Source organism: Callithrix jacchus, chromosome 1 (assembly GCF_049354715.1).
Source record: "Callithrix jacchus isolate 240 chromosome 1, calJac240_pri, whole genome shotgun sequence".
NCBI lineage: Eukaryota > Metazoa > Chordata > Mammalia > Primates > Cebidae > Callithrix > Callithrix jacchus.
The window spans coordinates 41,286,938-41,313,697 of record NC_133502.1 but is presented as its reverse complement, the minus strand read 5'-3'; the positions used below and the strand labels follow the sequence as shown (position 1 = coordinate 41,313,697).

General features: G+C 38.3%; 1 protein-coding gene across 18 annotated transcripts in view; it reads right to left on the bottom strand.

Annotated features, from left to right (window-relative positions):
• The window catches only part of KLF12 (KLF transcription factor 12), a 653,112-nt gene that overhangs the window by 293,531 nt on the left and 332,821 nt on the right, over positions 1-26,760 (bottom strand). For 3 of the 18 annotated variants that reach the window (XM_078347523.1, XM_078347443.1, XM_078347481.1), the window contains one exon: positions 4,770-4,960. The exons of the other annotated variants lie outside the window; for them this stretch is intronic. In XM_078347523.1, the coding sequence (XP_078203649.1) occupies positions 4,770-4,787 (18 nt within the window). In that variant the 5' untranslated portion in view covers positions 4,788-4,960. The remainder of the gene's footprint in view (positions 1-4,769; positions 4,961-26,760) is intronic. 18 annotated transcript variants of the gene reach the window in all.

The following is a 26,760-nucleotide window of genomic DNA, read 5'->3' as shown; positions in this document are numbered from 1 at the left end:
CATTGTGCATTTAATCATTTTCCCCCTAGGAGTAAAGAAAATTGTTACCCAGTGTACTTGTTAAATAAAAGATTAAAATACAATGAAATAAAGCATCGTCAGTTTGTGCCAGAAGATATAAGAATATGTGTGTTGTATTGGGATAGACAAACCAAAGTTCCTATACAGGTTAACAATCAAAGTATAAGGAGTCATTTACATACACACACACACACACACACACACACACACGTGCAAGTGTTTATAACTTGGAATTATTTGTATGTCCCTGAATTGCAGGCACTGAGACACAGCACTCTGCCTCAACTAACTTTAACTTTTCTATTTATTTTAAATTTTAGAATGGATGATATAACCTTAAAAAATGTTTTCACATTTTCTTACTCCTAACAATTAGGAAAAGCCATCAACAATGTTTCTGGAACATCTATTCTGTCAATTATCTTTTCAGGTGAAAAGTTTTCAGAAAAATAATTCCCATTTTCTATACGGAAAAGTTTCATGTATAATTTAGTGCTTGAATAATGCTAATAATGCCAATGAATAAATTCTTCATTTTCAATATTCAGTTTAGCAAATCTTAATATTTTGACATAGAAAATAAGTTGTCAAGGACAAGCAGAACTATTTATCTAAATGTAATTACTTGACAAAACATTTTGTTTATATTTCTGCAAGCTATTAATTTTACATAAGAAATCACATACAGCTTGGATGCTAAGGTCTGATTGATTGGTTCAGTAATTCAAATATCCAAAAGAACTGGCAAAAAGATAGTGACCCTCAATAACAGATGGGAAGAAAACCTAGCACTATGGGATTATGAAGTGGAACTGTGTCTGAGGTTCAACTCATGGGTTTGTTTTGACAATTTATTTATTACCAGGGAAACCAATAAATAAGGAAAGTAGCTTTAAAGTACTGATAGATTCCCTCCACCCCTCCCCCCCTTTTTTTTGAGATGGACTCTCACTCTGTTGCCCAGGCTGGAGTGCAGTGGCATGACCTCCAACTTCCGGGTTACAGTGATTCTCCTGCCTCAGCCTCCCAAGCAGCTGGGACTACAGACATGTGCCACCATAGCCAGCTAATTTTTTATCTTTTTAGTAGAGAACAAGTTTCACCATGTTAGCCAGGATGGTCTCGATCTCCTCACCTCGTGATCCACCTGCCTCGGCCTCCCAAAGTGCTAGGATTAGAGGCCTGAGCCACCACGCCTGGCCCCTGATAGATCCCTTCTAAAATAATGTTACAAATGTCTAATTCTATACCATTCATGATCTCACATCCAAATAGTGGGCAATGGAAAAGTAACCTGTGTGACAATAAAACTTGTAAGAGAAAATCCAGGTACCCTGTACTTTCTCACACCCACAGCAACTACAGCTAAGGATGCAGAGGCGTAAGGAGTCCTCAAGAAAACACAAATAAGCAGGTCCATGCAACAGTGAACATCTTACTGGCTCCTACTGACAACTCATTGGTCTTTGCATCTCTCATTGTTTATAGAATAGCTCACAGAACACAGAAGCTCAAAACAGCCTGCCTAGGTCTTTTTTCCAGTTTATTGGAAACCGACAATAGCAAAACCACTGCTCAATTTCAGAAACACTCTTAGGTCACCCTAGTTTTATGTATACCCCAAAACTTTTTCGATTATCTCAAAATGGTATCAGAGGCTGGACTTGGTGGCTCAGGCCTATAAATCCCAGCACTTTGGGAGGTTGTAGTGGGAGGACTGCTTGAGCCCAAGAGTTTAGGACCAGCATGGGGTAATATAATGAGACTTCGTCTTTACTTAAAAAACAAAATACATATCAGAATAAATTGCAGGAGGTACATTAAGGAGAATCTGACATGTTAGGGTTGGTATAAACATAGCCTATGATATTCCAAGGAAGCCAAAAGCCAAAGCAGGACTATAAGCAGTGCTTCCTAATTATTTTCATATTATGGAGCACAGTTTAGCTTGGCCTTGGCAGACAGTCCCAAAGGGTAGGGATGCATACCTGAGGTATACCTGTAACCCAACTGTGAGGCATCAGTGTGACTCCAGATATCATAACAGTCAAAAGCCTTTACCTTAGGCTCCAATGCCCTCAACATGGCTACTTTACAAACAAACCCACCACCAACAGTAAAAAACAACAGTGCTGAGAACTGAAGCACCATCAAAATCTCTATACTTTAACAGGTCAATGCTGCCACTGTTAAAAGTACATTTTCCAAGACAGTAAGATTGTCAAATACATATTTCAGGTGAAAGACTTCAGGGCAAAATATTTCAGTATCAAGTCTCCATAAGAAATATTTTATTCTAAAAGCAAACCTTATTTTGATGGCTCATCTCTTCATTCTTCCATTGGACCTGACTAATATACAGAAGAATTTGAGACTCTAATTACCTCCGTACCATCCTCTACAGTGATGGGATGTGCAGGGCAAGCAGATCTGATGGGTGGGGAATCTGGCTGTCACCCAGTCAGAGACCTGTGCTCGTATCTACATGGCTGTTTATGATCCATCCCCTACTGCATGGTCCATGTAGAAATAACATGGAGGCTGACTTAGCATCCCAAGGGCAGGAGAGGCAGAGAACATTCATGCAGGTAATTGCACATTACTCCAAAACTCCTGCCCCCCTTTCCACCTTTCATCTTTCCCTTTCCAGAAGCAAATAAATATATTAACAATTCCCACTCTCACCAAAAAGCATAAGATGACTGGAATCTCGGTAAAGGTTATTAAGCCCCTAGTATAATATGCTCTTCAAACTAGGAAATGACTATTTCATACCAGTGAGCTTTCTTTTCCAAGTTCTTGTGATGTAGCTGGTATGTAAATTAAATAAAGGCAGGCCATTCTCAAACTGTAAACTGCAGGGCAATTTTGCAGAAAATATCAAAAGCCATCAAAATGTATGTACCTTTCAATCTAGCAATTGTAACTCTTGGAATTTATCCTAAGGTAATAATTAAGGATGTGCAAAAGAATATTAATTTCCCTGCTGTTTGTAATTACTAAATCTTAGAAGAAAACTAACTGCCCCCAAAGTGGATAGTAGTTAAATGACTTATCACAGAAACATAAAAATCACAAATGATAATTTTGAAAAACACAGAAATGTGCCTACTATATAATACAAGCTTGTGCATGTCATTCTTAAGTATAAAAATCAAAATACAGATAAATAAACTGCACTCATTATTTTGGGTGCAGTTAAAATTGTGGTAGCTTTACTTTTCTTGTCTCTGTTTTCTGATGTTTCTTTAATGAGTATGTAATGAACATGTATAGTTTTGATAAAGAGAGACTAAAAGAAGAAAAGTAAAAGTTTATAGAATAAGAAGATGTCAAAGAAAAAGTATCTGAAAGAGGAAGGATTACAAATGGGCTTTAGGAAGAACTCCTTACAAGTGTGATTGTGAGGCCCTGAAATGTGCAGCCAACATTAGTTATGGAATCTATTTTCCTTGGGGATTTGTAAGAAAAGGGTAGCCAAGTCTCATTTGAGGACAGCTTGAATGCAGTCCTGACCTCCGTGGCCTCTTTCAGTTCCATGTATAAGAAGACTCAGCCAAAATTCAATTTTCACTCACTGACACACAAAGTGGTCAATTCCTTACATTTGCCCCCAATCCTCCACAATCCTTTCCCCTATTCAAGAGACAGCAACCCTAAAGTCTTCCACCCAGCAATGAAACCCAATGACATTCAATTTATATGCCCAGTAATGTGCCAGCACTTTACTCAGAAAACACTGTTGAATGTTAGTTACTATTCTGGAATGTGCAACTGACTTCTAGCTGACTGATTCATCCACGTTAAAGAAAAATTATAACTAATTTCAGCCACTTAAATATCCCAGGTTGAGAAAAAGAAAATTTAAAATCACATGCATATTGACCTGTAAGTTTTATAACTAAAAATGTTATTAATAGTAACCAAAATAACTTCCAGGATATGCTTAAAGACAATTAAAAATATTCAATTCTCACAGGTTCTTTTGCTTTGAAAAGGCCTCTAATTTTGTTTTCTAATGCCTTCCTATGAATGCAAATGTAATACTTCCCAAATCCATAATTAGATGCATCTTTGACCAGGGAATCCGTTTTCCTGGACCATGCAAAAGACTTCACAGAAGATGGAGAGTCTGAGCATTAGAGGGGTTTAGCTAAGAAAGATCAGTTACAATAGGTTTGCACCAGTTACCAAAACTGAGAAAAGTAGGTCTGAATCAGTGCGGAGAGGCACAGAGATGCCAACGTGAAGGAGCTTGCTAAGGCTGGAATACATGGTCACAAAACAAACAATGCTGAATATGGTGGACGATGTGTAAATGGGAGTCTAAGGGACCCATCTCCAAGACCAAGTCAAGATTTTAAAAAAGAAATACCATTCCTGCTGAGACTCTCTTGCCTTCTGCCAGGGAGAAATCCAAGCCATTCCCTATGTAAGCAAGGCATCTGATACAGATAACACTATACAATTCTTAAGGTATATTATTCTCTGTACTAAACATCTGTCATTTTCACAAAACAGTAATCCGGTCATAAGGCAGGTGTGCCCCTTCACCAAGAAGCCTCAATTATACAGCATTCTTAGGAATATTGTGTTCCGATGAGTTTAGTTTTCTGGATGACTGAGGGGTTCCCTCTTTTAACTGCAAATTTAAAAGAGAAAATATCGAGTACTTGGGATGGAAATATTCCTAATATCTTCTACACAGAAGGCAAGGGGCATAAGTTAACTTTTTCCTGATGACTCACACTAATAATTATGAACATCAATGACGATGCGATGCTGCATACTGAGATAACTTCAGGGCCCACTGAAGTGTATCGACGCTCAATGACCTGAAACTGCTGTGCTTCTTGAGTTCTTGTATCTGCATATTAGAGTCTGTCAGGCTACTACTTCTCAATATGGTCATGTTCTTTTTATAGATGCTCCTTCTGTCCTATGGTAAAACAGAAAGAACACTGAACTTAGACTGAAGTCAATTTAGGTTATTATTTCCAGTTGAATGACCCTGGATAAGTCACTTAACATCTTTGGGCCTAAGTGAAATGAGGAAATTCAGCTATCTCTCAAGGTCCTTTCCTTTGCTAAGATGCTTAATTCACATTTGCTGTTTCTCATCTGTTGTAGATTTTGAAATGAGAAAAATAAGCCAGCTAAATTTGCATAGGAAGCAACATAAAATAGAAACATAAGCACACAACATGCTGTCTTATAAGCAAAGCAGAAAAACCTTAGGACATCTATTTGTCTTCTCAGAGGCCTTACTTGCATAATTGTAGTCACTGGTGGGGTCTCAGACAGCCAGGCTTTCTGGATAACTATGATTGTATTTATGACATTTCACTGTATTTCCATAGGCTTCTATTTTACCTAATACTCGCAAGGCAAATTATTATCTAATAATGGCTCTATTTCAGGCCACCTAAGAACAGAATCTGTATATCTTTCGTCATCTACGCTTGTCAGCAAATTGCAAAGTGAATACTCTTATTTTGAGACTTTATTTAATGGTTTCAATGACACTACTTCAGAAAGTTTTCTAAAAGATGATGCTTGTGGAAACATAGGACACGGTATAAATGTAAAAAATATTTTTCCAAACTCCGTAAGGAAAGAGAATTTATTCATCTTTTATTTTCTAGAGTCCCTAATACATGATTTGTCTATTAGTATCACCATCAGGAACTTTTAAAACCACATCCAAGTCCACATCCCCACTCCCTCTACTGTAGTTCATCGCTGAGAAGTCCAGGTCATGCCCACAGCTATATGTCCAGCTCTGCACAGATCATCCATCTTCAGCTCCCACCTCTCGCGAGTTCCAGACCTCTATTCCCTATCATAACCTCAGTTTGGATTTCCCATAAAATGTCTAAGAAAGTTTATATTGCCTCCTCATCTCACATCTCTCTCCTTTACCCTATACTTAAAAAAAAAACTATAGCAATTATCCTAAAATTCTTCTGCTATATTGGAGCGTGAAGAATACTAATCTACGGGAATACTGGGTGAGTGCTGGGTCAGGAGGGAAGAATATCCAGGAAATATAAATCCATAATTACTGAGGGGCCAGAATACAAAAGCTACCTTTTTGGAGGTTCTAAAGCAGTCAATCCTAGGCAATGATTGGATAATCAAAGTCTATACTGCCTGGAGTGAACTGAACATGTAACTATATAAAAGCAGAGAAGGGGGTTATAAAGCCCATGAATCTGGGTGTTATCTGCAATTCCCTCCTATTTATCCCACATCCAAAATGACTGCTGGCAAACAGGCCCCAGGTAAGCTTCTAAGTTATCCTCTACCACCCTCAACAATGTACACCACTGGGTTTTTTTTTTTTTTTAAAAAACAGAGTCTTGCTCTGTCACCAGGCATCAGGCCAGAGTGCATTGGCACGATCTCGGCTCGCTGCAACCTCCACCTCCCAGGTTCAATCAATTCTCCTGCCTCAGCCTCTGCACCCAGCTAATTTCCGTATTTTAGTAGAGACGGGGTTTCACTATGTTGCCCAGGATGGTTGATCTCTTGACCTCGTGATCTGCCCACCTCGGCCTCCAAAGTGCTGGGATTACAGACGTGAGCCACCAGGCCTGGCCACCACTTGGATTTTTAAATACTTTTTCCCTCCTCACTTTAGGACATGCCCACATTGAGTTTGCCTGGGAAGGGATAAACTCCTTCTTTACTGATAGAACTCCTTTGTATCCTTCAAGCCCTCATTGTGAGTCTGTAAAGATTCCTCTACTTCTGCCATGCTAAAGGAGTCATTTCCTCTGTGTTCAGACTCCCCACTAGATTTAGAACTCCTCAGGGCTGAGCCCTATATAACACTTACCTCTGTCTCCCCAGTCCCTGGGATACTGCTTGGCACCATACACAACTACAATAAGTGTTCAGGATATGCATGGACGAAGCAGTACTTCCACAGCTCTCACTTAACAAGAGGCCATTCTCAAAATTTTCATAGGGCTCCCATCAAATCTTCCTCTTAATGCAGTACAGACAGAGAAAATGTTTTATGTCTACCTGTTAGATACATACAAGCAAGCATCTTAATTTACCCATCTTTTGTTCTTAACATACAGAGACCTCCTTATAATTTTAGACTTCATCTAATCAAAACCTAGCAAATCCCACAGTGTGTAGTTAGGCTCAACAACTGCTTGTTGTTGTTTGATTTCCTCATGCCAGTGGCACAAGGAGAGTTACAGGTCCTTAGTGGCCGGGCTCGGTGGCTCACACCAGTAATCCCAGCACCTTGGGAGGCCAAGATGGGCGGATCAAGAGGTCAGGAGATCGAGACCATCCTGGCCATGATGAAACCCCATCTCTACTAAAGCGCGCGCGCGCACACACACACACACACACACACACACACACAAAATTAGCCTGGCGTGGTGGTGCATGCCTGTAATCCTAGCTACTCAGGAGGCTGAGTCAGGAGAATTGCTTGAACCTGGGAGGTGGAGGTTGCAGTGAGCCGAGATGGCGCCACTGCAGTCCAGCCTGGGCAGCAAGAGCAAAACTCCCTCTCAAAAACAAATAAACAAACAAAAAATACAGGTCCTTAATTTGATATATAGCTGATGCAATTTGTATTAAACTAGGTCCATTCATCTTACATAGTTTATACTTTATTTCCAGTGTAGCACAGTGAGAAAACACAGAAGGTAGACTCTGATAAGGAGGATTTAAACCATAGCACCAACACTTCCTGCTTGTGTGACCAATTTCTTATCTCAAAAAATGGAGATACTATAATCTACTTAAGTTTTTCATTTATTATTAACCAAATGACAAGTCACATGGCACTATATAAATCACAAAGCACTGTATGAGTACTGGTCTGGTCGCTGGATTTTTTTGTTCTTGTTACCATAGTATGTCTTAGTACAATAACGGCATACTCAAGTTCATATGTACTGTCTTATTATCTCAGATCTGACATAAGTGAGAAAACTGCTCTGAGAGTTCTAACTTCCTGGGATCAGCGTCACAGGGGATCTGAGTGGGCTTCCTGAAGCCATTTTGAGCAGGCTGAAGAAGGTTGTTGGTATCTATACGCTTCCAGGTTGGTGGGGCCAGCTTCTGCCAGTTCTACCATATGCCAACTGGCGACATACAGGAGCATGCTAGTGCCACCAGCTCCACATATACACACCCACTGCCACCCTCAAGAGGTACCAGACTGTTGGACAACTTGGCCGCTAGCCTATGAAAATGTGGAAACGCTGAAGAAACATTAGCCAGCAAAGCACATACTGGCAGCTGAATCAAATGTTTAGGCTCTTTGATGTACCCAAATAAATCGTTTGTGTGTTCTAACAAATGTTTTCTTTGGAAAGCATTTTTCAGTGCAGATGCTTTCAAAAGTACCCATTTTTTATGGGTTAAATCAAGGGCTCAAAGCAGCAGAAGGGTGGGGAATGTTTTTAAACAAAATTGCATCAGCTGCAAAAAAAAAAAAAATGTTAACATTGACTGAGGGAAGGCATCTTTGAAAAACAGAAAAATTGCCAGTGGTTTTCAAAGTTAAATTTTTACAAATTTTTAAGTGTTAAAAAATTATAAGCAACCAAAAATAAGAAATTTATTCAAACTTGGCAAGGGACAAAAAACTGTGCTAATTTAAAAAATATATATAGATAAACATGGTTCTGCCAAAAAAATTCAATCAAGCAAGGAGTCAAGAAGTTAGGAATTATAAATTAAACTCCTCTTGCCAGAGACTTTTAATAAGCAATTGCAAACACATTTAAGAATTTTTATACTGAGGATAATGGTTTGGGCGACAATCATAATGCAATCCAAGTACATTAACTTCCTTCACAAAATAGACTATACAACCAAACCCCAGACAGAGCTCCTGACATCCTGCCAGCCTCTAATGCAGGCACAGAAATATACTGTTAAGAGACAGAACAACTCTTAGATTGATCCCTGTTCTTAGGCAACAATGTTGTGCATATGTAATTTATTTGGGCTATGCTACCCTTTTCCAGTTTGAGTACACCTCCATGACAATATCTTTTAAGACAGGAAGAGTTACTAAACCATAAACTATAAAGCTGATACCATGGAGGCACCTGCTTTAAAAAAAAGCATGGTGGATATTTCTCCTGAGGCTCAAAACAAGGAAACTCCATCTTGATAGCGACTGGTTTCATCACTATCAAGAGACCTTATATGCAACTACTGACGTCAATGAAAATAATACATTCACAATGGTGATGTGAGCTATGAATAAATAGAGCTAAGAGGCCCAGCACAATGGCTCCTGCCTGTAATTCCACCACTTTGGGAGGCTAAGGCAGAAAAATCACTTCTGACCAGAAGTTCAAGACCACCCTGGGCAACACAGAAAAACCCCATTTCATTTATTAAGAAAGCTAACTGATCTTTTTAAGTGAACTGATCAGATGACCGTAGGGCAAGGGTTTTCTATTCACAAATTAACTGTTTGTACAACTACACTAGCCAAATCAGAGTTTTGGTGCTACAGAATCATTAAGTGTTCATTAAATCAAACCAAGTGATATTAAATGATGCTCAGGAAAAGAAATGCCGACTTATAACAAATGCCAAAAAAACCTTAAAATTCTTAAATGCTTTGAGTAAAGGGAGGAAAAAATATAATATTCATAAATATGTAAAATCACAACGTGCTAAATGATTTAAACCACAGATGAAGAATTTAAAGACTAATATGAGTTTTGATTCAAGAATAAACACTGACAATAACGAACATCAACAACTGAAACTTTCCCCATTATCATCGTACATTTTCACTGTAAATGTTCCATTAAAGAATGTCTTTAAAACAATCTTCAAAGTTCAACTCTCTATAATTAATTCAATTCATAAAATTATCAATATAATTGAATAGTTTATAACAGCGTGGTGGTTCCTCAGGCACATATAGTCCATCTTTAATACATATTATGAATAATTTCCTTATCAGACATCTCAATATTATTGAGTATAACACGAATTGCATTTAAACATAAACATCATAAGCTGGATGTGAAGGTTGATTCTGGGTTTCTTATAAACCATAAATTTCAGTTTATTTTTATCACCTAGTATGCCTCAGAATGACTTCGCAGTAATCACAGCTACACTGGAGCAACTTCAAACATAAATGAAACAAATAACCGGCAGATCGATACGAGGTGACAGACTCCCAGCTGAAATCTTGCCCCAGCGTGACCCACTCCTGCCCTTCTGCACTCTAAAGACTTAATGAATCACCAGAAGCACACCAAGATTGTGTGTGTTCTGCCCATGTGAGAGCTGGATTTATAACAGTACCAAAAAAGGATCATCCCCTGACATGAGACAAATTTAAGAAAGGACTCGTTTCTACAAGATACTGGACATGATGGTTTCATGCAGCATATGTACCTATCGTATAAACACTTCATCATTTTAAACTGAAACATCAAGAATGACAGAAAATCAGAAAGCCTAATGAGGGGATAATTTTAAATGATATGCAGTTTGTAGCAAGTTGTTTCTATATTGGCAAAAGGAAATGGTGCAACAGCAATATACCAAAAGCAGAAATGTAAAACCCATTTAGCTTTCTGAATATGTTTTGCCCCAGGAAATGTGTAAAATAACTTTGTTATTTAACACTGAAGATGCACCTGTGGGCACCAAAGTAATCTTACTTAAAATAATCATCCTGTGGATAAATCTTAAGTTCTTTAATAAATAAAAATCTATGCAATAGGGCTCTTACTGTTAAAAAGGAAAGCCACAGTATGAGACAAAATGCCACCAATCGCCCTCAGAGGTAGCTTCCTGCCATTTAGCTGAAAGATACAGAGGTAGTCTGCATGCCTTTATACAAGTTCAGTATCTCAGTGGCTCTTTGAAAAGGCATCATTGTCCATACATGACCAAAACAGACAGAGCAAGGACATTCTGACAGACTTGCACATACTTCAGCCCAGCCCTTCCCCAGAATAAGTTCCATCCCACTCCTCACCTTGAATTATAGCAAAATGGAAGATATAATAACCAATTCTCAAAGTGTAGCTCCCTAAAAATAATGGACAGGTCTCAACTATAGTATGAAAGGTGGAAAGAAAGATTAACTAACACCGTATCACAGGACACAGAACATCTGCCCAGCAAGACAAGTAAAACAAAGAATACGGAAAATAGGTAAACATAGCGAAGGACAAAAAGAAAGTAAAGAAAGAAGAAATGAAAGAAAGAAAAGGAAGAAAACAGCATGCAAAGGAGAAAAAAGCACTCACTCCTAACATTTACACAACCTACAAGAAGAAGGCTTCATATAACAGGACTTCCAAAAGTGATTATCAATGAACAGGGGCTCAAAGATGAAAGGACAAGACAATAGAAAGATGTCACCAAGCCAATAAAACATACCGAAGACCAAAAATGTATCAATTCAGTACTCATAAACACAATAAAAACAGCATGGAAATGAAGAGACATGACTAAAAATAAAGGAAAATGGCTGAAATTGAATTAATAATGTAGAAGAAAGGCTTAATTCCAAAGAATAAAGAGGAGAAAGACAAATACTCTTTTTTTAATGGAGAAAAGATAAGAGGCATGAAGAACAAAGAGAGCCTGAAAATTGCTGATCCTGAAGAACCCAAAAATTGGATAGAAAAATATTTCAAGTAAAAATAATATAAACTTTCCCTAACACAAAGAACAGATTGAAATAACAGAGAGTGTTCCAGGAAAAATTGTTACAGAATGATCCAAAAAAAGTTATATCCTTAAGTCACTGAACTTCAAGACAAAAAAAAAAAAAATCTGCAGGTGTTCAGGCAGTAAAGAGCAATTCACTGACGTGGGGGAAAAAATCAGACTGGTCTCACCCTTCCATTAGGAACACTCAATGCCAGAAGACAAAGGAGCAACGTTTACAGATGTCTAAGTGCAACCCAAGAATTTCACAAGGCCAAATATGTTTTGAGTATAAAAGAAAATACATTTAAATGTGCAAGAAGTCAGGAAATGCATCATCCACAAGACTTTCATAAAATAAACTCTTTAATAATAAAATGCAGTCCAACAAGTCATTAACAGAGATGCTATGGCAAAAGGATTACTTTGACACTAAATTTCTACAAAGTTCTGAGGAAATGTATGATCCGATTATTTTATTTAGTCAATTGGAACTTAAGAGTAGGAAAGTAGCTGTTTAATACGCTCAAATATAAAATTTCTCAGTGAATGCAGAATTTGTGGTATTTTCTTAAAATTACTTGACAATGAAACGTCGTTGACAAATAAAATTAAAAATCATGAAAAAGAACCAGGGATGAATATCAAACAGATTTAAACACAAAAAGTATTATTTGCTGTTTGACTAGCAGATAAACCCTTTAAGAGCACAGTACAGGTTTCTTAATTTTCCAGAGGACCAGATAGAAACTCCTACATGAGCAGTTAGCTTGTAAATTTACTAAATCCTCAATCAATCAGTAAAAGGAAATCTTGAAACTTAAGTGCAACCTTTACCGTAGCTTTATCACTATATGTTCCCATTTAAAAAACTTAATTATTCCATTAGTAAAAGATGTATGCTCATCTAAAAATCTAACTACATATTGAGTATGTAATTAAAAAGTAAAATTTTTTTTTTCTGTTTCTGCTTTTTTCAGCTCTTTCCTGCCTATAAGGCCAACCTTCTCTGCTCAGCCCATCAGAACACTCATTCTACTATATAGAATGAGGTATTGTCCAATTCTATAATTACAAATAAAATCAAATTAGATCTTTAAACTATATTTGTTGTAGTTTTGTTTCATAACAGGCCTAGAAGATCTCATTTTCCAAACCTGATTTTCTTGGTATCATTTCTCACTTCCTTCTTATATTTAACCCCACATACACTCAATAATTAAATCTTCATTTTATCTACCTCCTAAACATGCTCCAAATCTACTCATTTTTTTCCATGTCTACAGCCAAGCTTAGGCACAGCTAAAGACACCATCATCATCAGCCCCTTAATCCGGCTGTCCCACTTTATTTTTCATTGTAGTGCTTTTCACACGCACTGAATTCCTTAAAGTGTAAATCTCATCATGTCCATTTCTTTCCTAAAGCTCCTCACAGACATACCGTCTTAGGTTATAAGTCTCATTATACTTTGGGCTCCTCCTCTCTTCAACAGGTGTATTTCTCTGAGCAGTCTACTCTCAAATCCAGTCGATCTTTCCTCAGTTCTTCAACTGTTCAGTGAACTCCTGGCCTGTGTTTCTTCTCCACCACTCCTAACCCACCTTTGGTTTATGTCTAGTTATCTGTAGGTCTCTTTTAGCTTAAGTATCCTTTGCACTGCAAAATCTTCACAAGAGAACCCCAACCCCAACCAAATTTAGGTTGGGCGATCCCAACATGTGTAGTCACAAAACCACACACTTTCAATCAAAGCTTTCCCACACTGAATGGAGAAGTGTCTTTGTGCTGGTCTGCATTTACTAGTAAACCCCATGCAAGCACACATTATATCCACTATATTCATGGTTGGAAGCCCCGGAAACTGGCATATACGGAGTCATCAAAAAAAAAAAAAAAAAAAAAAGCAAGTTGAGGAATTAATGAACAGGCTAGGATAGAAAGTGTTTTCATTTTGCTATTTGTTGGTTTTTGTTTTGTTGTTGTTTTTATAGCTGATCCATACACTATAAAGCTTATTTTAATCCTCTCTAAAACAACAAATGTAAAAGCTGTAGTTGTTCTTCAGCAGCCACTCTCAATACACTTTTGAAAAATAAATAAATGAAACCGGTATGAAAGTAATTTAGGAGCACGCCCCTCTATAGTATCTCCAAGTTGACAAATCATCATTCCAAGGAACTGGTTGCTCAAGATAGAAACGGAAGCTTCATCATCCATACACTCTCTTTCAGATCACCCTCACAACAATCATCAGTATTTCTGAATTCTACCTCAGAAACATATGATGAACTTCCCATCATTTTTATGTCAGTTGTTAACACTGCAAGCTAGGCCATCACCATCTCATGCTGCCCCACAGTAGGGTCCCTACTTCAGTATTTTTGCAATCTTCTAATCCATTTTCTATATAGAAGCCCATGTCACCTTTGCAGAACTCTTAATCATGTAACTCTCCTGCTTGCTTTTTTTTTTTTTTTTTTTTTTAGGGAGGAAGGCAGGAAGGGAGGGAAGGAGGAAGGGAGGGATGAAGGCAGGAAGGTGGGGAGGGAGGGAAGGGAAGGAAGGAAATCAAGCAATGAGAGAGACATTGCTGACCTGGATCTAGAGGTTTACAAGTTGATTTTTTTTTTTTTTTTTTTTTTTTGAGAAAAGGAAAGAAGTAAAGGAGAGGAAGAAAGAGGAAGAGAAAGAGGGAGGGTGAACGGAAATATTGCTTTATTCTGAAAAAAAATGGGTATTAATAATGGCCAATCAATGTTTCATTTAAACCTATGAGTAGGTGTGATGTGGTATTGACAAGAATGCATATTTTGTGTATTTGAAGTGGAGAGCTCTATAAATATTTATTAAGTTTACTTGTTCAAGATCTGAGTTCGAGTCCTTGATATCCTTATTAATTTTCTGTCTCATTGAATCTAAGTCTCTATGTATCTGGGTGTTAGGATCGTTAGCTCTTGTTGTTGCATTGATCCTTTTACCACTATATCTTTGTTGCTTTAAAATCTATTTTATCTGATACGAGAATTGCAACTCCTGCTTTTTATTTATTTATTTATTTTTGCTCTCCATTTGGTTGGTAAATCTCCATCCCTTTGTTTTGAGTCTTTGTATGTCTTTGTGTATCCTTGCATGTGAAACAGGTCTGGATGTAACATGCCATTGGGTTTTGGCTGTGTCTTTTGATTGGGGGATTTAGTCGCTTTAAATTTAGGGTTACTGCCATTTGATGTTAACTGGCTTTTTTATCCATTCGTTGATGTAAATTCTTCTTTATGTTGGTGCTCTTTACTTTTTGGTATATTTTTAGAAAGACTAATACTGGTTGGTTGTTTCTGTGTGTAATGCTTCTTTCAGAAGCTCTTGCAAAGCAGGCCTGGTGGTAATAAAATCTCTGAGTACTTGCTTGTTCATAAAAGATTTTATTTTTCCTTCAGTTGTGAAGCTTAGTTTGGCTGGATATGAAATTCTGGTTTGAAGGTTCTGTTCTTTGAGGATGTTGAATATTGGCCCCCCTCTCTTCTGGCTTGTACAGTTTCTGCTGAGAGATCTGCTGTAAGTCTGATAGGCTTGCCTTTGTGGGTAACCTGACCTTTCTCTCTGGTTGCCCTTAGTATTTTCTCCTTCATTTCGACCCTGGTGAATCTAACGATTACGCGCCTTGGGGTTGCTCTTCTTGAGGAATATCTTTGTGGTGTTCTCTGTATTACCTGGGATTGAATATTGACCTGCTTTGCTAGTTTAGGAAAATTTTCCTGAATAATATCCTGAAGGGTATTTTCCAGCTTGGATTCATTCTCTCCGTCGCATTCAGGTACACCTATCAAACGTAAATTTGGTCTTTTCACATAGTCCCACATTTCTTGGAGACTTTGCTCATTCCTTTTTATCCTTTTTTCTCTAATCTTGTCTTCTTGTTTTATTTCATTAAGTTGGACTTTGACCTCTGATATCCTTTCTTCTGCTTGAACAATTCTAGTGTTTAAACTTGTGCATACTTCTCGGAGTTCCTATATTGTATTCTTCAGTTCCATTAATTCACTTATATTCCTCTCTAAGTTGTCTATTCTCAATAGGATTTCGTCAAACTCTTTTTCAAAGTTCTTAGTTTCTTTATGTTGGGCTACAACGTGTTCTTTTAACTCACAGAAGTTTCTTATTATCCATTCCCCGAAGCGTGATTCTGTTATTGGGATGCGCTCATTCTCCATCAAGCCTTGTTCCATTGTTGATGTGGAACTGTGATCATCTTTAGAGGGAGAGGCGTTCTGAATTTGAGTATTCTCAGCCTTTTTATGCTGGTTTCTTCCCATCATTGTAAATTTATCCTCCTGTCGTCTTTGAAATTACCAACTTTCAGATTAGGTCTCTTGAGTGGGGACGTCCAAGTTGTTAGTTCCCAGGGCCAGAACAGCAGCGTTAAGACTGATGATGCTTTTCTGCCCAGGATTCTCCTATCTGGCTTCTTTCTTGTGTCTGTAATAGGCGACTCTGCTTTCCCGGGGCTCCAAACCTCGGCCAGAAGGGGAACCAGTTTCGTTTACTCTGCGCTGAGAGCTGCAGCACCGAGGTGCTGTCACAACCACTGTGCTGGCCTCAGGAGTCGTGCTGGGGACCCGTGTGGGTCCTCCAAACCTCAGTCAGAAGGGGAGCCAGCCCTGTTTCCTCTGCTCCGAGAGCTGCCGTGCCGAGGTCCTGGTGAAACCGCAGCACCAGCCACAAGAGTCACGCTGGTGACCCGTGTGGCTCCTCCACTGGGAATCTTCTGCTCCGTGAGCGACCAGAATTTGTCTGAAAGTGTGGCGTCCTCTCGTTCTCTGCGCTTTCACTGAGAGCTGCAACCCTGAGATGTTAGTGATCGGCCATCTTGGATCGTTCTCCCTCCTGCTTGCTATTTTTTAATGACTGACTACACTTAGAGTCATGTGAAATAATATCCTCAACATGCTGAAAAATACTAGCTAGCTAGAGTATGTATGTTAAATTCAGACTAACAGGCATTTAAGTAAAATGTATTACAAGGAAGATCACTAAGCAATGAGACATTGAGTCAATTTCCTAGGAGTAATTTTAAAAATTCTAAATGAGTACACCTACTTAGCATAGTTCAAAATGTAGAAAGTCAAAATTTTTAGAAACACACAGAGAAACTGACAAAGCCATCATTAGAATCAGAGATTTCAAACAATTCTTTCATCCATGGGAGATCGGTCAAGCAAAAATTCAGTAAGGTTATAGAAATTTTAAGAAAAGCAAGTAAAAGCTTTATCTATTGGACAAACATACAAGGATGTATACAATAAGAAGATAACATACATTCTTTTTTTTGTCTGTTTTTGAGACACGGTCTTACTCTGTCACCCAGGTTGGAGTGCAGTGGTGTGATCTTGGCTCACTGCAACCTCTACTTTCTGGGCTCAAGCACCTCAGCCTCCTGGGTAGCTAGGACTACAGATATAAGCCACCATGAACTCCCAGCTAGCTAGTTTTTGTATTTTTTTGCAGAGATGGGGTTTCACCATGTTGACCAAGGTGGTCTTGAACTCCTGAGCTCAAAGCGATCTGCTGACCTCAGCCTCCCAGAGCTGGGATTACAGGGATGAGTTACTGTGCCCAGCTAGATAACACACATTCTTTTCAAACACATATAAAGCATTTACAAAAATTATCCTTGAACTATGCCATATAACAAAGCCATAAAAAAATTATACCAAGCAGACTACAGGCTATAAATATAACATGATGAAATTAGCACTTGGTAATTTAGTATAGTGGTATAGAACATACCTCTCAAAAGAAGTTATAATGAAATACAGAAAATGAATAGGATTAAATGAAAATACTTCATTTCATAACTAATGGGATTCTAGCAAGTTATTTTATAATATTGACAAATTAATTCTAATGTTTAAATGGAGAGGCTAAAGACCTAGAATAGCTAATATAATATTGAAGAAGAGCAATGCTGAAGAAATGACATTACCTGACTCCAAGAATTACTACAAAGCTACAATAATCAGCACAGTCTGGTCGTGGCAAAAGAAGAAACAAATAGATCAGTGGAACAGAACGGAGTTCAGAAATAGACCCACATAAATATAGTCAACTAATCTTTAACAAAGGAGTGAAGGCAATAAAATGGAGTAATGATAGTCTTTCTAACAAATGGTGCTGGAACAACTTGACATCCATGTGCAAAAAAACTGAATCTAGCCATAGGGCTTATACCCTTTTACACAAATTAACTCAAAAATAGATCACAGACCTAAATGTAAAATGTAAAACTCTAAAACTCCTAGAAAACTTAAGAGAAAATCTAGATAATTCTTGGTTCAAAGATGACGTTTCAGACATAAAAACAAAGACACAACGCAACATAAAACCGAAGACACATAACTGATAAGCAGAACTTCATGAAAATTAAAAAACTTTGCTATGTGAATGACACTGTCAAGAGAATGAAAAGTAACAGACTGGGGGAAAATATTTGCAAAAGACATATCTGTAAAGACTGTTACCCAAAATATGCGAAGAACTCAAAGTACAAAAATGGGCCAAAGACCTTAACAGAGACCACACTGAAAAAGATAAAAAGATGGCAAATAAGCATATGAAAACAATGCTCCATATTATATGGTATCAGGGAAATGCAAATTAAAGCAACAGTGATACAACACCACACTTAGAATAACCAAAAGCCAGAACACTGACAACTCCAAATGTTGGCGAGCATGTGGAGCAACAAGCAGTCTCATTCATCGCTGGCGGGTATGCAAACTGAAACCACCACTTTGGAAGACAGTTTGTTAGACTCTTTACAAGGCTAAACTAACTCTTATCTCAGGATCCATCAATCTTTTCTTTTTTAATCCCCCCAAAATCCAGGTTCAGGGCTTAAGGATCCAGCAATCTGACTCTTCGTTATTTAGCCAAATGAGTTGAAAACTTACATGTACACATGGATGTTAATACCAGTGCTATCTATAATTGCCAAAAGTAGGGAGCAACCAAGGAGGCCATGAAATATTCAGTACTAAGAAGAAATGTGTGCTGTCAGCCATGAAGAGACATGAAGGAACCTTACATGCATATTGCTAACTGAAAGAAGCAAATCTGAAAAGGCTACATACTATTATGATTCCAACTATGTAATATCATTGAAAAGTAAAACTATGAAGACAGTAAAACAATCAGTGGTTGCCAAGGGTTGGGGAAAGAGAGGGATGAATAGGAAGAGCACAGAGGATTTTCATGGCAGTGAAATCACTTTGTATGAAACTGTAACAGAGGATATGTGCCATTGTACATTTATTAAAATGCAGAGAATACAAAACACCCAGTGGAAACCCTAATGTAAATTAGGAACTCTGGGTAATCACGACACCTCAAGGTAGGTTACTCAGTTTTAACAAATGTATTATCCTAGTGGGATATGTTGATAATGGGAGAGGCTACATGTGTGTTGGGGCAGGGGCTACTATGGGAAATTTCTATTTATTCTGCTCAACTTTGCTATAAACCTAAATTTTTTTTAAAAAATAGGGTGATTTTTAAAACACACACAAAATATCAAGGAATACAGCTAATGCTGTCTAGAGAGAAATTATTTTTTAATTAAAGATTAATTAGCTCAGAAGCTCAATTTAGAAGATAAAGAATATGAAGATAAACTCAGAAATTTTAAGAAAAAGACAAAGTAGAATAGAGAACAAATATACAATGGAAAGAAACAATAGGATATGCTTTGAACACACTATGACATTGTCAAATCCCTGGTAAGATTTATCAAATAAAAAATAATGTAAAAACAATCATGAAATACACTAAAGCACAAGGGGAGACATGAGTACAGATATGGCAAGATTAACCATGTAAGAGACGACTGTGGACATCTTTGTTAAGTGCTGAACTTTGTCCCTCCAGAAGCTCATATGTTGAAGTCCTAACCCATTGTGCCTCAGAGTATTCAGACTCTTTTTCAACATGGGAACTTCAAAAGAGGTAATTATGATAAAATAAAGTCATAAGGGTAGACCCTACCTCATTGGCTGGTTTTCTTATAAGAAGAGGAGATTAGGACACAAAGAAACACAGAAAAATTAAAAAAGAAAAAAAGACATGTGAAGCCACAGGATGAAGACAGCCATTTCCAAGCATTGGGAGAGGGACCTCAGCAGAAGTCTACCCTGCTAAGACCTTATCTTGGATGTCTAGCCCTCAGAAACATGAGAAAATAAATTTCTGTTGTTTAACGCATGCAATCTGTGGTACTTTGTTACACAGCCCTAGCGAACTAGTACAATCTTACCCTAATGCACTTGAAAGCTGACATTAAACCAAATACAACGTACCAAATCTGACTCAAGGAGAAACTGGAAACCTAATCTTATTACCATTAAAAATTGAATTTTAAGTTCAAATTCTACCCATAAAAAGCCACTCATCCCAGATAATTTATAAATGGGTTCTACCAAATCCTTAAAGAGTAGATAATTATTTATTCACATTCTTCTACACTATTGAAAAGGATTCTAACATGGCTATCAAAACCCAGTCAGAATTTTTTTTAAGCTACAGGCCAATCTCACTTGTGAAAATAAATGCAAATATCCTATATAAAATATTACTAAACATGTCTCAGTGGGATATAAAATTATAATGATCAAGTTGAATAGAAAAAGCGTTAAGCATGCATTTATAAATTCAACAAAATTAAATATTAAATCAAAATAAAAAGTAAAAAGAAAGTCTACCATCTCAGAGAAAAATAATTTCTATATCTTTAATCAATCCTGAATATCTGCCCCATCGTCCCTTCCAAAAAAGACCATCATTCAAAAGAAAAATAAGCAAAAGACAAAAATAATGCCACAGAAGATGAAGTCCAAATAATCAATAAACATATGAACCATTAATAACAAAGTCCAATTAAAAACTATAGTGAGACACTATTTAATGCACACCAGATTGACAAAACTTCAAATGTCAGCTGACAGCAACAGTTAGTATGGATGTGGTAAAATGGGACTATTAAACAGTACTATTTAGGAACTGTCGCAGGCTGAACACAGTGGCTCATACCTGTAATCCCACCACCCTGAGAAGACAAGACAGGAGGATGGCTTGAGGCCAGAAGTTTGAAACCAGCCTGGGCAACATGGCAAAACCCTGTCTCTACAAAAAATACAAAAATTAGCAAGACATGGTGATGCCCACCTATAGTCCCAGCTACTCGGGGGCGTGAAGGCAGGGGGATTGCTTGAGCCAGGGCAGTGATTGCTTGAGGCTACAGTGAGCTGTTTTGTGCCGCTGCACTCCAGCCTGGGAGAAAAGTGAGACCCTGTCTCAGGAAAAAAACAAAACAAAACAAAACCTGTTGCAACCACATGGGAAAACAACTGGACATTATCCAGTAGAGCCGAAAATATTTCTACAATCCAGCAATTCTTCTGGGTATATATTCCAGAGAATATCTTCTATATTTGTACCAGGACACATTTAAATGACTGTTCATAGCAGGATTGTTTAAGATAGCAAAAAGCTTAAAAAAATGGAAATGTCCATTGCTGAAAATGAATTACGGTGTAGTCATAAAATATAATTCTATTCATTTGTGGAAATAAATAATCCTAACTATATGCATCAATGTGAATGAGTATCAAAACATCGATGTCAAGAAATGCAGATCAGAAAAATATGAACAGTATGGTACTATTCATACGTCTCAAAACAAAAGTAAATGAGACATAGTTTGAACATGTACTTACATATGATGAAAAGAGGAAATAATACAAAATTCAGGATAAATGGTTATGTCTGGGACTGCTACTGTCTGAATGTATCCCTCTAAAGTTCCTGTTGAATCCTAATCTCTATTGTGGTGGTAATGAGGCGGTGCCTTTTAGGAAGTGATTTAGGAAGCTGCCTTGTCCCTTCTGCCATGAGAAAATGCAGCAAAGAGTAAACCCTGGCCAGACACTGAATCTGCTGGAGAGTTATCTCAGACTTCCCAGCTTCCGAACTCTGAGCAATACAAGTATTTATAAATTACCCAGTCTAAGGTATTTTGCTATGGTAGCCTGGACAGACTAAGAAAGAGACTAAAAGGGGTCTTGAAAAAAACTACTGGAAACAATCTATTTTTGTTGTTGTTGGGTTTCTCTGTTATTATGTCTTACAACTTACACAGTCAATACATACATATTCTTTTTTATCTTCCAAATACTAAATGACTTAAAGCATCTCCCCTGTGCTTTTTCAACTAGAGTGATTAATTCTTTTAAATGGTTAAAATGAGAACTTTTGAAGTCTGATTTTAAAAACCATTAACTTCATTGACTAGGATTTGCTTTATTATGGTGATATGCTCATAACACAATAGAGGCAACTGTTTTATTTTATTTATTTATTCATTCATTCATTCATTCATTCATTCTTGAGACGAAGTCTCGCTCTGTCACCAGGCTGGGATGCAGTGGTGCTCACTGCAACCTCCATCTCCCAGGTTTAAGCGATTCTCCTGCCTCGGCCTCCAGAGTAGCTGGGCCTACAGAAGCGTGCCACCATGCCCGGCTAATTTTTGTATTTTTAGTAGAGACAAGGTTTCACCATGTTGGTCAAGATGGTTTCCATCTCTTGACCTCGTGATTTGCCCACCTTGGCCTCCCACAGTGCTGGGATTACAGGCATGAGCCAAGGTGACCCACAGCAATTGTTTTATTTTTAAGGCATGAATAGAAACTTAATTTGCAATACAAAAAGCACAAGAAAAAGTGGGTTAAGAAAATCCTCAGAACACTCAACAAACTAAAAGAAATTTAGGAGGAGGTTCTGTTTCATGGGTTTTCTTGGTCCCATATGCACTGGAAGGTAAATGTACACTTAGGCAAAGACAATGTCAAAAGAGTATCTTCCATTAAAAAAAAAAAAGAAATGTTGTTGCTAGATGCCTCATTATAAAACTGTTGAGTTATCACAAATGTGTAGATTTCTAATCATAAATACACTAGGTATAGGAAAAAACACTCTTTGTATTTGTCATTATATTTAACAATAGCCTAAGCAGTACATTCATTTTACCATGACATCAGCCTAGCCATGGAGAGTAACTGCTTAGGAAAATCCCTCTCTTGCCATTTTTTATATAGTTAACTCCGGTAAACCAGACCCTTTCCCTCATCTACCACATACCGGAAAACTCCATCTTAATAAAGAAATTTTCAATATTTCAGGTTTTTTGCCACCCATTTTTCATTTTTTCAGGATTTCATTTTTCTTTTACTTGTCATATATAACCATACTCTAACATTTTTTTTCCAAAAAAGGAAAAAAAAGTAAAACTCATTCTCATTTTCTTTCTCTCTTTCTCCTTCTTTTGCTCTCACTCACATTTCATTCATCCTTTTGTTCAAATATTCATTGAAAAAATCTCTATAAGGCAGCTTAATACTACCCAGTACGAGGCTAGCACCCTCTCCCTGTGTACCACCACTCACCTCACTGAGGAATCCCTTTATCTTTGTTCTTGGAAGTCCAACTGTATGGGATTTTCTAGTCCTGTACTATGGCTCAGCCAGAATGCCAGCAACTGACCCTGGCACAATCTAAGACTTAACGTACAATAAAAAAGCCACTTGCATTCCAGCTCTGCTGTGCAGAAGCTGCCATATGTCACCACCTTTCTTGGTGCCAGTATGATTCAACTTAGTGATGTCGGCGTGGACTTTTAACTACCTACCCCATTCTTCTCTCCAGGATCAGGGCCTCCTGGTTCATGAACCTCCATCTGAATTACTACATTCCTGCTTACCAGGTGTTCTCCAGCACCTGGTCCTCCCAATTACTGCCTGTCAACCTTGCCTCTAACTTACTCCCGGCCTTTGTATCATTCACGCATATTCTGAATATAAACTATTGCTACCATTCTTGCTCATAATTTTGCTCTTAACTTTACTATCTGGACAAGTCCCCAATGTCCCAATTATTCACATATTTCTGTCATGTCCAAAATCAGAATCCTCCTTTTCCTCATGTTATGTTTTCTTTTTCCTAAACTCTCAATCACCAGTCCCTGAGGTCACAAAACTCTGGCCTAAGCCTGATTGGTCTATGGCATTATAGATAGTCAAGATCCAAAATCCAGGGAGCAGAGTGGTCTCTACCACAACAGACAGCAGTAACTAAGTACCATATGAAAAAGCAAAAAAAGGCCACAAATGATCTTGCAGGTTCTCGGAGTTGTGTGGAGCTGATAAGCAGTGAATCCAGACAGGTGGTATTCTAGGGTAGATGAGACTTCCTCATTTGAGGATGTCCATTCATGTGACAGCAGGGTCGTCTTCTACAAGGCTGGGTCCCAGGAGCAGTGCTTCAAACAGAAATGGCAAAATCAAGAAAAGAACAGGAACCAAGAGAGGTCTATAATCTAAGAAACTTGGGTGAGGAGTACAGTGAGGGGGAAGAGCTGCAAGTGAAAAAGGAGAGAAGAGGCAAGGAGAGAGCTGTTGGTAGATTTGAATTATCTCAACTACATTTCTACATTTTCGGAACTGTCTTCCTTGCAGCGTTCCATCACTTCTTGGGTTTTAAGAGCCATTCCAGTGGGACTCACGGGGCAGAGGAAAGCAGCTGCCGCAAGCATCTCACACTCAGAAGGTGCAGCTCACACACACTGTCGCCGATATGCCCACTCTCCTTGCTGGCACATGGAAGCAGTTGGTCCACGGGATTTCAGCTTGGTTTTATTCGTGGGCCATGATATGCCTTGCTCAGGGAAGGGTGCCAGCTTCTCCCACAGTTCCCAGTCTCTGAAGTGGGAGGCTTATGATGAGTGAGGCTCTGTGTGGACTGGAGCATGCTCTCATGCATCCAGTGTGGCCTTCTGCACTCCACATTCATCCTTCCTTCAAGACTGCTTGTCCTGCTGACTTCAGCTCTGGCACCAAATATGTAAAAGCAACAGCTATACAAATGTGCTTAACTAGTTTCTACCATCATACGAGGTCAAGTCCTTGTAAGTCCCATATTTGACACCATTCCCCTCATTCTGTTTCTCTTTTCAAATCCTGACTGATACAGAATTTGGCATCAGAACTAGTTCCAGAAAAACAGAACATTAAGGATTCCTCCAGTTTGAAGATGAACTCTAGCTGACGCTGTTTCCCAGAAATGTTCAATACAGTGCCTCCAGTCACGTGCTCTTCCAGAATGATTCCACTCTTCCATCAAAGGGTGGAGGATATGTTCCCTCCTTTTGAATTAATGAGCCAGTCTTTATAATCACATAGATAAACAGAACATGGAGGAAATCACGTGACATCAATTCCATGGATGATGAGGCTGCTGCCTAGTGTTCTCCCCACCCACCTGCCCCAGTGCGCAGCTTTTGTGTTAAGGAAGCCTTGGCCACATGAAGGCATTGCAGCCAACAGGCTGGCTGAGAGCCAGTACTGACTGGAAAGCATGTCAACAAGAGAGTCTTCATGATTTCAGCCATCAGCCTTTGAACCTCAGCAGTCACTGAGTAAAGCAAGGAGACGCTGACGCCACCAAGTCCTACCCAACTAAGTCACTTCGAGAGCAAAATACATACTGCTTCTGCTTTAAGCCGCTAACCTGGGATGCTCTGTTTTTCAGCAATCGATGATGAAATCGTGGTTGTCACAAGGTGCCTAGATTCCAAGTCTCAGTTAAAAAGGACACTCAAGAGCCCCTGGAACACCTACCCTTCAATTTGTGTGCACATGATTAAGAAGGGGGAAAGGGATTACTCATGGCAGAAGGGTGCAAAGCTGACAACCAGGATGATCACTGTGTGCAACATTAGGAGGAGGCTTTAAACAAGGCTCAGGGGTCCCAAACCCCAGACCCTCTGTGTAACTACTATCCTCTTGTTAGTTAACAATCCTGGCTCTGACAACTCTCCATGTGTTTGCTCTCAATTTTCCGGCTTCTCATTTTCAAGCAGCCTTTCCCCTAGATGCCAGCTATTAGCACACCGAATTAAAGGAGTTGTCCCTGAGATGTGAAGCTATGAATATCACAAAAGGTCCCTCTCACAAATTTTGCCCCTTTAGACTCTCTGCTGTGTGAAGACAGATGAAAAGAAAAAGCTATACAGAACTTTTTCTCGCTTTGATAACAAAAACAATCAAAAAATATTCCCCATGAAAAAGTTCTTTGAAATCCAAAGGATCTCCTATCCTCAAAGAGGCAACAGCCCTAGCCTATCTGTTAATTCCAATGGACTGCTGCCGGCTAGGTATTAACTAAACTTTAAATACGGCTCCAGAGCCACAGCTTCAAGAGATACATACAGTGTGTCTTAGTAAGTGTATGGGCTGTAAGCAAGTGCATGCTATCACCCCAAGGGCTTTTAACAAGACAACCAATCATGCCTCCTGAAACTAGATTTTAGTTTTATCAGATATGCTACAAATAACAACATTTGAAAGAAAGGAAAGTTTGTTAGGCCAAAAGGTCTGATGAATTCTAAAAGTAGTTCATCTAGCTTTGAAGGCACCTAAAACCACAGCATCACCATGTGAAACTGTGGCAAACAATCTAGTGTTTGCAAAAAATCAGATACTTATTAGATTTTTTTAATAATGGGTAATTGAAATATTATCACTTGCTTCATTTAGCTGCAAAAATTATTTGAATGGACTTTTTTTTCGAAATGTCTCATAAGAAGGAATAAAATTATATTTTGGTTGACATAAATCATAATTTGTTTGACTATTAATGGAATTAGTAAAATGAGAATTCTTTCAAAACTCCCAACCACGTGTCAATGACAACAGTAACATATGCCTGCAATCATAGTCACGTATGTTCTTGAAAACCTGTGGTTGGCAGAGTAATGGCCCCCTAAAGATGTCCATGTCCTAATCCCTGATATCTGTTAGGTTATATGGCAAAGGGGAATGAAAGTCACAGATGGAATTAAAGTTGCTAATCGCCTGACCTTGGAATAAGGAGATCATCCTGGATTATCTAGGATAGCCCAAAGTAATCACAATAGTCCTTAAATGTGGAAGAGGGAGGTAGAAGGGGAGAACC